General features: G+C 39.9%; 1 protein-coding gene across 1 annotated transcript in view; it reads left to right on the top strand.

Annotated features, from left to right (window-relative positions):
• Nucleotides 1-52: 52 nt before the first annotated feature.
• The window catches only part of KLHL1 (kelch like family member 1), a 635,410-nt gene continuing 623,578 nt past the window's right edge, over nt 53-11,884 (top strand). The window contains exon 1 of the mRNA XM_019525304.1: nt 53-563. Coding sequence (XP_019380849.1) covers nt 67-563 — 497 coding nt within the window. The 5' untranslated portion in view covers nt 53-66. The remainder of the gene's footprint in view (nt 564-11,884) is intronic.

The raw sequence follows: 11,884 nt of genomic DNA, 5'->3' as shown, positions 1-11,884 counted from the left end.
CCCGGCCGGGCTGGGGCCAAGCCCCCGCCGCCTCTCGCCTCGCGGGGCCGCGGCAGCAGCAGCAGCATGTCCGGCTCGGGGAGGAAAGACTTTGACGTGAAGCACATCTTGCGCCTCCGCTGGAAACTGTTCAGCCACCCGTCGGCGCCCGGCGGGCCGGCGGGGGGTGGCTGCCTGCAGCAGGACGGTGGCTTCGAGCACTGGGGGCCCAGCCAGAGCCGCCTGCTGAAGGGCCAGGAGCGGGGCAGCGGCGCCTTCTGGAAGAAGCCTTCCTCCTCCTCGTCGTCCTCGTCCTCCTCTTCGTCGTCCTCCTGCTGCCCCAGCACCCCGCTCAATGGCACTCTGACCCGCCTGCAGCCCGGCGGGCATGGGCTGGGCCAGCCCCAGCACCCGGCGCCCAGGACCATCTTCTACGTGGAGGCCCTGGAGGAGGAGGAGGTGGTGGTGCCCGGTGGGATGGAGGTCACCCCGGAGCAGGAGAAGAAGGCCCTGGGGGTGCCAGAGGTGAAGGAGGGCTACTTGGATGGCAGCGGCCAGGCAACAGGTGAAGGATGTGGACACAGGTACAGTCATCCCCCTAGGGACCAGCCTGGGATGGGGTGGGAGGACAGTGGTGACATGTCCCAGGAGGTGCCTTGGTTCCCTCCCAGCCACCTCCAACTATCTCACTCTGGGTCTGGTGAGTTTGATGATGGAGCCAATAAAAAAGTTTCTCAGAGGTGCCCCCACCTCTAACCAGGGGTGATCATCTGGACAGCTTGGCTCCCACCACAGGTGCCACACAGTGAGGCCAGCCCTGTGGTTGCCACAGGCGACAGGCTTGTTGGCATCTACTCTCTCTTTTTCCATTCCCCACCCCCCCTCATAATTTTACCCACAGCAGAACATGATGAGAAACCTTCGAGGTAAAGTCACCAGCAGGTTATGAGGCAGGGCTGGAAGAGATGGGCCAGTGCCTGAAACGTGCAGACAAAAGTTTGATTAAAAAGTAATCAGCGGCCTGAAGGTGTGATTCCTTGTTTCCTTCCTTAGTTATCCGCTTGCTAAAGAATAGTTGGCTTGGTATTCTCTCTCTTCAAGTATATCACCTGGGTAAGCAAGTCGTGGGACAACCCACTGAATAGAAAGTTAAGTGTGTCCCTTAAAAATTCGGGGCTGGCCATCCTGAGGAGGGTCAGTGGTATCTGGGAAAATTCATGGTTAATCACATACTTACCAGAACTTGAAAGTTGCTTTTAGATACTTGCTTTTCTTATAGGAAAGTTTTTCTGTCAGGTGGTTGGTTCACTTGCTCTCCGGAGGAAAAATGCAAGCAAAATATAAAATAATAACTAATTTCTTCAAAGTCTGAAGTGTAATTGGCATACAATTCAAAGGTTTCCAGGGACTTTGATGCAACTGAGGCTAAAAAGTAGGTCCCAGAGGACCTTCAACTCCACATTAGTCTGGCTCAACTTGCCTTCCTTTCCCTATTATTTAAAACCATTTTAATTGCATTTCTTTTCTCCTGTACTTTTTCTTTATAAACTAAATGTGCAATTTTATTTATTAAAAGAAAGGAAAATCTTAACATTTCATGCATTCCATAGATGATTCCTGTTCACTGCATTGCAAATAAAGTTAAAGTTACTAAGTTAAATATTTTATTACATACCAAGACAACTCTGTAAATAATCTCAGACTGCATTAGTTAACACTTTTAGTTTGGCAGAAAGCACGTTAGAGTATGTGGAGAAACACAATTCAACATATTTTCTAAAGCTAGGCTTTTCATAAAAAATCAATTATTATAGTTCATTTCACAGTAACTACTTTGTTTAAACAACTGCAGTACATTCAAGGCTCAAGTCAGAATACATTGTTAAAATGGGAGGTCAGTGATGCTAAAGTTTTAACCTATACTGGAGATAATCATTCATAACCAGTTGGATGTTTAATATAGTATTAAAGATACAAATTGTTAGCAAGGAAAACTACTCACTCTTCATAATAAATACTTGAACTGCACTCATCAGGTAAAAAAATGTACCTGGTTCTTATATATTTTCTTTGCACACACTTCATATTGGGAACATCATTGACTTAAGGGTCCTCAGAGATTCTGTAGACTGGGAAAGGAAAAAATATTTCCTAGCTTACTGAATGTTAATGGAACTACTTAATTTCTTCATAAGGATAGGTATGATCAAATGGATTTTTCTCGCTTATATATGCATTTTGTGATAATGTGTTATTGATGAATAATGTGTGTTCTTGATTTTGCAAACTGTGTGGGCTCTATACTTCTGATTTACTGACACTTCAGTAGTCACCATTGCTGCCATTGTTTTGTTCAACTTCTGTATTATAGAATATATACTGAGTAGATAAAATGGTTAATGAGTTAAATACACTTTTCCCTCTGGGGGGGGGGGAAATTTGTATTGTTTACAGTAATTTTATAATCCAGGATTTTTTTTTTCCCCACCAGGATAATATCTGTCTAACTCTTTCAGTTTTGAATGCCATGGGGAGACATTAGAAAGTACTGAGAATTTATTTGTTACGGTTAGGTGTCATCAGTTTATCTTTCTGATACCATTCTGCACAGTGTACTACATATAATTCTACAGTCATTAAAAGTGATTAACACCCAATTTGAACCTACTCTAAACTGGTTTGACCAGTTAGAGTCCTCTTTTCTACAGAAGCAAAATTTTCTATAATTAGTACTAACTTCACTGTGTCTGTTGCATATATGATCTATACTTCACTTTTGAATAACAGGTTGTGTTCAGATTTGTGACATAAATGCACATCCTTCAAGTACACGCCAGTACAATTTGTTAATTTAAGTTTGTTCAAGTTTTTGCTCCCTTGTTCACACATTTTTGACGTGCAACTCAAGACTGCTCTGTACTTCAAATTTCCAGTTGATAAATGGTTCCAAGGGTTTGCCATTTCATTTTGTGATGTCAGAATATATTGACAACCTTTAGAACTTTTGTGAGGTAAGAGACCTTCCTATTCCAGAATGTACCCATGGTTGGGACTCTCATTTAGGATGTGGGTGAACCAGTTACTGTTCTGCTTGGGTTGGACAGGGACGTTTAATTCAGGTTTTCCACACTTTATTTGAGTGTCTTTGGCTCTCCCATATGTGGTCTGTCAGAATTTCTGGTCAATTTCTATCTGGGAACAGAAAGATTGGACTAAGTTTTGTCTAAACATATGCATAAAGTGTGTGTGTATGTATTTATACTGACCCTGCAAACTCACTCACTACAAAACTAATTTTTTTAAGGTGGCATATTTCATACCTATAATTATGTTAACTCATGGTTTTTTTTTAAAAGTATTTAAGCAGAAAATTATGTCATTTTAAAACTTTATATTTCAGAATGGTAGTATAGCTATGTTATAAGAAATATAAAAGCATGTATATAGTAACAAATCGTTTATGAAAACTAAGGAAACATTTGCTTTTTCTTCATGATAATGACCTTTTTATTTATAAGAATATTATGTTATGAAAAGGGTTTTTTTCCTAAAATTTTAAATATATATTTCCATATCTGGTGTCTTGAAAGAATGTACAATTCTTTAAAGTTAACGCATTCTTAACATAAAGGCAGTCTGAAAAATTAGAGTTAGTTCCTTATGTGTATAATTAAAGCCATAAGTAGGCATATCAGTAGCATCTTCATACGTAGACTAAATGTATTATATCACTTATGGCTGATATGAACCTTATTTCTTCCTTTGCATTCTGATGTGCAGTCACAGTCCAGGAACGAGAAGAGTTTCCCATTTTATTGACATAAAATTTTATGCTTATGGTCTTTAACAACACATCTCTTCTTGGTAATTCCCAACTCTTGACAAAGGCTTAATCTTTACATCTGTACTAAAAACTTACCTATTTATCTTAGTTACTTGGACTCCTTATTGTATTATTTATTTACAATAATTGTAATTAATTATTTATAATAATTGTATTGCTCTATGCAATTTTGAACAAATTATTTAAAAAAACACATATAGTTCTATTGTTCATCTCCAGAGAATTTTCCGTGTGGCTAATCCTGCAAACATTATGCACGTGATTAATGTTATGTATGTGAGCAGAAAAATGTGGATTTTGGTTTAGTTTTTTCAACTCATGTTGGGGATTTTTTTTTAAATCAGAGAAAACCAGGATCCCTAGCGTTCAGTAAATTAAATGCAATTTATTTATTCTGCTTGAAAGATTACGTAGGTTGCTTAGAAATAACCATAGCAGACAAATCAAGTATGATCTGTAATAGATTTTTTTTTCATGTAGTTTATTAAGGAACATTGTTAAGGTTTTAAAAATTAATAAGGTCCAGAATTAAGATGGCCCACGCAACTTTAATTCACCCCTATGTGTATTTGCATAATGATACAGTTTTAAATTACATGGTAGCATACACAGGTTTTCTACAGGACCCAGTCTTATTCAGTGAAAAAGATTTACATACTTATTTAAAGGGGAGGAGTGAATATTTTAGGTTCTCCGTATTGTTTAGTGTTTAGCACCATGCCTCATTTACTTTTCAGTATTCAAGACTTACCATAGAACAAATTTATTAACTTACCCATGGACTTTTCTGTGGCATTTATTATTGAATATCTGAGTGCTTCAAATGCAGTACGAAATTATTCTCAATACTATTGTATTTTTCAAATAGAAAGCTGAATCACAAAGACACTCATTCATAATTTTCAATGACAAAAACGGAGTTGCCTAGAACATACTTTTTCAGAGTACAGAGCAATATACAGCTAGCACTTTTTATGGCTGCAGCACATTAGCTTCAGTTGCATCTGTGAGTGCTTTTCTACCTTGCAAACCAAGATCCTGCAACCAAAGAGCACTTGAGAAAGTTTAGTTTAAATGATATGTATATCATCTTATAAAAACTCTGTGGCAGGGATAGAATCCAATTCTCTAGGGAATCCTTAAACTATGGAAATCTTAAGTGCCACTTTTGTTCCTTGATCATTCAACACACAGTTTTCAACTTCTGCAAGGGTCATATACACAACTGTCTCCTTCATAATATACCCCTGATTCAGTTTTACTTTAGGTATGTGATCATTAACTAAAGACTGAATTATAATACATTGCAATTATAATGCATGTGCACTTGAGTGCTCAATTAAGGTTACTCTGTGGAGATAGTACATATACTTTCTGCTCAGCACTAGGTGCTGAGAGAGAAAGATGATCATGCTCAGTGAGAAAAGAATATTTGTAGAAATTATCTGCTAAAAGCAGATGCCTCTACTGAGCATGGTTGAACTGTTAATTAAAAAAAAGCTTATAACCTAGACAAAATGTGGTAGATTTGCACAGTTGGCAGAAAGCACCCCTCTGAGACAGCCTTTTTGCCTTTCCCTCCAGGAGATATCAGTCTTTCTGCAAGTGTCATTAAAATGGTTCACAGAAAAGGTGGCCAGAATTTTTAACGTCATTTTTTTTTTGTAATCTCACTTTTAGAAATGGTTAAACAAGTTGGCTGAAATTTTCAAAAAATCAGCCTGAGGCAGACACCTAACATGGACATTCTTAGCCCAAATGACTAAAGTTGCACAGTTCTAGATATTCCACTTCTTGTAATGCATAAAACGCAAACTTAAAGCTCACTATCATTAAAAATAGTAATTGACTCTAGAGATATAGGTATCGCCCTTAAAATAAGTTTTTGAATAGATTGAAATTGTACTGTGGTAATAAAGTTAATGAATACTGCCCATAATTTGCCAATTGGTTTAAAATAATTAATTCATTATATTCTATTCATGCTGACAGTTTGTGAGCATTACATTCATTTAAGGTGAATGCAAATTAAATAAATTAAAATACATTCTAGAAATGTGAAGGTTTTTTAGGGTTTTTTAGTTTTTTTGGTTTTCTTTAATGCCAGGAGCCACCAGATGGTGCTGTTACACATAGTTTTACCTGCTACTTCTCTTACATGCAACCATCAGTCTTTGAAGAAACAGATCTTTAGTTTTGTTATGTAACGTCTTTTTGAGGGAAGCTTTTGCAAGCATCTAGCAAAGTTGTTTTTTGACCTCATGTTTCTAAATGGAACAAATTCTTGGTGCTTTTTGTAAAATAAAGAAGTTCCTCTAGGAAAAGACCTATTTAGTATAATAAAACAACTTTTCCTGCAAAAGCAAGCTGCCCTGCAAATCCTTGAAATATACTACTTCTCCGCAAAATGGTGTAATCATTAGGGAATCTGTTTTTCTCCAATATTAAAGAAAAAAAACAAAACAATCCCCCCAATTTTTGGATCTAAAAAAAAGTTACCCCAAGTCCACATTTTCCTGTGATTAAAATGAAACATCACTAATATGCAGACCTACGTATAGTAGTGTTTCATTTAAAATCACAGGAAAATGTGGATTTTTAGGTTACTTTTTTAATCAGAAGATTGGGGATTTTTTTTTTTTAATTGGAGAAAGCCAGGATCCCTGGTATTCACATCTAGTACTTTCTATTTATTAATAATAACTTCACCAATTAAGAGTTTCAGAGGGATTGATAGATAGTTTCCATGGGGAAAAAATGAAAAACAATCTTCATTTTAATATTTACAAAACAAGTATCTATGTAAGTGCTGAAACATTTCATTTCAACACTTTAAAAAAACTCCTGTTTTTGAAATGACATGTTTTTGAAAATTGAACTAAATTAGGAATATCTTTTTTGGTTTAAGACTTTTTTAGGTTTATGAGGTAAATTATTATAACTTCCATAATATCTACAACTCTGTTCAAGAATATCAAACTGCATCTAACAAATGCTGACAAAATCAGTTTATATCCTTTGGAAAATTCCATTATTTCAACATGTGCTTTCCTTGCCTTTTTTTTTCCCTTTTCTCTAAAAAGATAGTTAAGAAATATTTTTCTTACCTTTTTGACCAAAGAAATATGTTTATTTCACATTGACATTGAACTGTATCTTCATAAGTTGTCACAGTACCTTATGGAAGGTACAATGCTTCATGCCTTCATTCTCCTCTGTGGGCCAGGCCTAGTTGCAGAGTCCATTTTACACCAAAATCTGATCTCTAAACACTGTGGTGCACTGGCAGGCTTATTAAAGACAGAGAATCCAGCCCAAAAAAGAGAACATGCACATGAGGCATTTGAACTACAGGTTTCCCTCAATTTTATGTGGGTTCCATATATGTGAATTTGCTCTTATGTGATCACCCTCTTTCTAACCAAAATTCCATATTTGAGGTAAATTCACTCTTTTATGCAGTCAAGGCTCCACTTCTTCCCACACACCCGAGTTGCTGGGCTGTGCCGTGCTGTGGTGCAGGCAGGTGGTGTTGGCTACTTCTAGTCTGCTGCAGCAGCTGGGTTGACTGGGGAGAAAAACAGCTCTGGGAGTTTCAGGGCATGGTGCAGCCCAGTGGCTACAAGCAGCTGGCATTGGCTGCTTCTGCAGGGATTGGGGTGAGTGAGGAGAAGCGGAGGCCCCGGGCCTCAGCAGGCAGTAAGGTGGCCGGAACTGTGAGTGGGTGAGGGGTGTGGGGGGGGTTGGGGCGTGGGATGGGGGTGTGTGGCTCTTGCTGCTATGTGCCCCCCAGGAGGGCTGTGGGGTTGTGCTGGGTTTTTTTCTGGGCAGCGTGTGCCCCTGGATCTGCGCATGGCACAACAACAAGCTGCCTACCTGGTGGGCAGGTTGGGGGGGGGCTACAGTGAATTTTGGGGTGACAGCAGCCCCCCTCCCAGTGCCACTGCCCACCTGGAGTGCTGGGAAGAGCCTGATGCTGCCTCCAGCCCCAGCCTTGCTTGCATGAATGAGGCAGCAGCGCTGGGAGGGGGCTGCTGCCACCCCAAAATTCACCATAGTCCCCCCCTCCCCCAAACTGCCCACCGAGTGCTGGGGAGAGCCAGGTGTTGCTGCCAGCCCCAACTCACAGTGACAGTCTGCTGTTGTCCTGCACAAAGATCCAGCAGCCTGTACCGCCCCCGGGAAGAGCCTGGTGCAGCCCCCAGCCTGCAGCTCTCCCAGGGGGCATGTAGCAGCAAGAACTGCACCCCCTGCCATGCACCCCGCATGCATTCACAAATCCTGCTGCCTTGCTGCCTGCTGCAGCCCCGGGAGCTGCTGATGGGTTGCTCTGCACCCCTCCCCTTGCCCCTTCCCTAGTCCCAGCTTTACTCCTTCTCTCCCTCCCTCCCTCCCTCACTGCAGTGGGAACATATCTCTATCTGTTCTATTGTAAACTGGGTTTGCTTTATGCAAACTCGACTTACGTGCCAGTCTCTGGGAATGCATGTACCACATAAATCGAGGGAAACCTGTATAACCTTAATTAGGCACTGCCAGAATTCTCCTATGAAAACAATTGATTTATTTGACAGAAAATGCATTTTTAAAGAAGTCCCAGTATACTTGTTAACATAAGGTTGAGTATATTTCCTTCTGAAACTAATGTTAAACACTTTAGCTTAATTTTAAATTTCAATTTTTAGTAATTTATTACCTTTATTAGCCCATATACTTGCTTACAGCTTCTGTATGTGCTTAATAAACATTTTAATAAGTAAAGTGATAGTTATAGTTGGGTGCCTTAAGTTTCAATTTTTGAAGTGTCTCGAATATTTACGAGCAGGTTTCCAAATGTATCTAGATGCATAGATGAGGGAGATGCTTGCTTGGGATCACCACAACCTTGTCTGGTCTCTGAGGGTGACCTCCCACCCTAGTACCAGTCAGGCATGGCTTCTAGAGCAGAGGTTTGAGTTGTGGTTCCTTCCCACTCTAAGACACTAGCCCTTACGTTCTTTACCCTCTCTGGCTCTCTGTGGCTGTTACTCAAGAAACTAACACCCAGTTCTGCTCCTGAGAAAGGGACTTCATCTCTTGTTGGGGAGAACAAGTAGAACTCAAAATTCCAAGCATCAGACAGCTCCACTTCAGTAAAATCATTTACTGGGATAAAAGTTACCTAGCCTTTCTCTGCCCACTTCCAAAGGATTAAGCATCTATTCAGTTTCCTTTGCAGTCTCTTCAGTTCCTGAGCCCTAAATCCCCTTTACTGGTCTCTGTTTCCAAACTGTCCTGCTTGTCCATCCCTGCTACATTCATTGCCACATTTATTTTTCCCCTGCCTGGATATCTTCTGGGTGTTACCTGCAATGCTCACCTTTAAATGTCAGCAAAGCTACTTACATTTTTGTAGATGGACAGCAAAACAAAGCAAACCAAAACAAGTACATTTCAAGTGAGTAATTGTCATTTACACCAATGAAGTAGCTGTTCCATGTGTTCAATAAAAAATAAGAAAAGTAGATTAAAGTACAGGAAAGGGATGAAATACACTGACATTGTAGAGAACCTGAAAGGAGATGTTTAATGGAAAGTTGAATGCAGGCAGTGTTTTGTTTAAACGTAACTAAAAGATGAGTTTCCTGATCTAGGTAAGATTATTTCCTCTCATGGATTTTGAAGGTCCTTCCAAATCTTTTTTTTTTTTTTGTAATTGTTGAAATTCATTAAGTACACCAGAGTTGAAGGGAAATACTTGTTGCTTTTTTATTTAGGATTTGTCTTACTGCTACAAAGTATTGAATAACATATATTGCTTGGCTGTTTATACATTTTACATTGGCAATCCTTGACTAAAAACAGCAAAACACCTGGTATCAGGAACCATAACTAGGGTTCCAACTCAGTGCCCTGATCTCTAGGCTACAAACTTAATAATTTGCTCTTCATGTGGCCCCAAAACATGCATGATTCACTGCTTGAAACAGGATGGGTAGAAGGCACTCTCACCCAGTTTATCCTTTAGCCTTGTTAGGTTACTCTCTCAGGAATTAGGATAAATAAATTTAAATCCTTGTAACCTGACAAGGTCATAAAACTCAGTTGTCCTACTTTCTGGCCATGTGCTCTAACCATTATACTTTTATTCAAAACCTGACTGCTATCATTTCTTCTTGAAAGCACCAATCCATAGAAAAGCAGAATCAGCTCAGATATTATAAAACTGCTGTCCATCCCTTAATTTTCATTTCTTCAGACTACACTTATTTAGTTCTCACAACTTTTCCTCATGCAACATGTCTTCCAAACCCTTTATCCTTTTTGTTCTGGGCTTCTCAATCCAGTTTCTCTAAAACCTTTTTGAAATCTGGTGCCCAGAAATGGACATGATATACCCTTTGGAGGCAGACCAGTTCCCTGTAGAGTGGCAACATTATTTCTCATGTTTTATATATAATAATTCTTTTAATGCACACAAACATTTGCTTTTTTCATTCCCTGATGGTATCATATTGCTGGCTCATATTAAATTGGTGGTCCTACACAACCCCCACATCCTTGGCAGTGATATTTCCTAGACAGTTTTCCCTCAGTAACTTTACATTTGTTTTTAATTCACTAGATGTAGCACTTTCATTTGTCTGTCTGGGATATTATTTTATTTTTAAAATCCATAATCAGGGTTTTTTTTAGTTTATCTATTATCAGTTTTCTAATTCATCAAAATCCTTTTGAATTTTAGTCTTGACCACCAGCATGCGCAACCTTTCCCAGTTTGTTTTCACCTGCAGTCTTTATCAATGAGAACTTCATTCCTGATCTTGAATCAGCTATTTAAGGTCCAAAGTAAAGTTGGAGTTCAGCTCAGTCTTTCCTACAGGCCACCTCTAAGTGACTTTATGCTCCATCACTGTGCACTCTGGATCTTCCTTTGGAGGTTCTTAAGTCTCTCCATTAACTGAATAAGGAGTCTAGATGCTTATCCCTGTATCTGGATTACAATTCATGGCCAGATACCAAAGCTTCATGTATACAAAAGTTTCAGTTGCCAGACTTGATTTTCCTCCAATACTGCCCCCTTTTTTTTTCTTCTAAAAAATTAGAAAAATCTCCCATTAGTGTGATACCTGTCATTTTTCAGATGGTGAACAAGGGACAATGTTGAAGTAATACTAGCATCAGAAATATTCCACCTTCTATATAAGAGACTAATCCAGTATTTCTTGTACCTCTGGCCCATATTTTCAACAGTGGCAGCTTTAAAAGGGTGGATGCTTTAATGGGAGAACATTGAACCAGCTATAGCTAGATTCATTACCTTCCCTGGGGTCCATTATTATTGCTCTAGAGATACCAAAGAAAACATTTCCAACCATTTTCCTAAACAGCTATTAATATATCTATCATCCATGAATTTGTCTAGTCTCTTTCTGAACCTGGCTATGCTATCTGTATCTACCATCTCCCGTGATGAATGAATTCCACAAGTTAACTATGCATTGTATAACAAAGTACTTTCTCTTGTTAGTTTTTAAAATGTGTCTTCTTTTAACTTCAGTGGGTGCCTCTCATTGTAGTGCTCTGGGACTTAGCACTGAATAACAGTTCCCTGTTCACTTTGTCTTGTCCTTTTGTGGGCCCGTCCAGATGAGCCTGCACATGCCTCTTGGAGCATCTCAAACTCCTTTTGAGTGCAAGAGGCATGTGCAGAAACAAAAAAATGTTCACCACGCTGCAAACTTACAGCATGGGGGCAAAATTAGATCCCTGGATATCCAAGGGTAATAAAAACCCCACAGATAAAAAGAATGCGGGGCAGGGCATGGTCCCAGGCCATGCCCTGAGGCAACCAGAGGCTGGGTCCTCCACAGAGATGCTCTGGCTGCCAGAACGTCTCTATGGTTGGCTCTTGTCCAGGTGCTAAAGCACATTGCCTGCCCATGCAGGGCAGGCAGCATGTCAGCAGCAGGGAGCTGGACCCGGGTTGCAATGCTGGTACATAAGGGGTCACGGGGGGGCAGGGGAGGGGGAGAGGATTATGGGGGGAACCCTGCTGGCTCTGCCTGCTCCCGGAGCCCC

Source organism: Gavialis gangeticus, unplaced genomic scaffold (assembly GCF_001723915.1).
Source record: "Gavialis gangeticus isolate Ggan-Ray unplaced genomic scaffold, GavGan_comp1, whole genome shotgun sequence".
Taxonomy (NCBI): Eukaryota; Metazoa; Chordata; order Crocodylia; family Gavialidae; genus Gavialis; species Gavialis gangeticus.
This window is presented reverse-complemented; position numbering and strand designations above follow the sequence as displayed.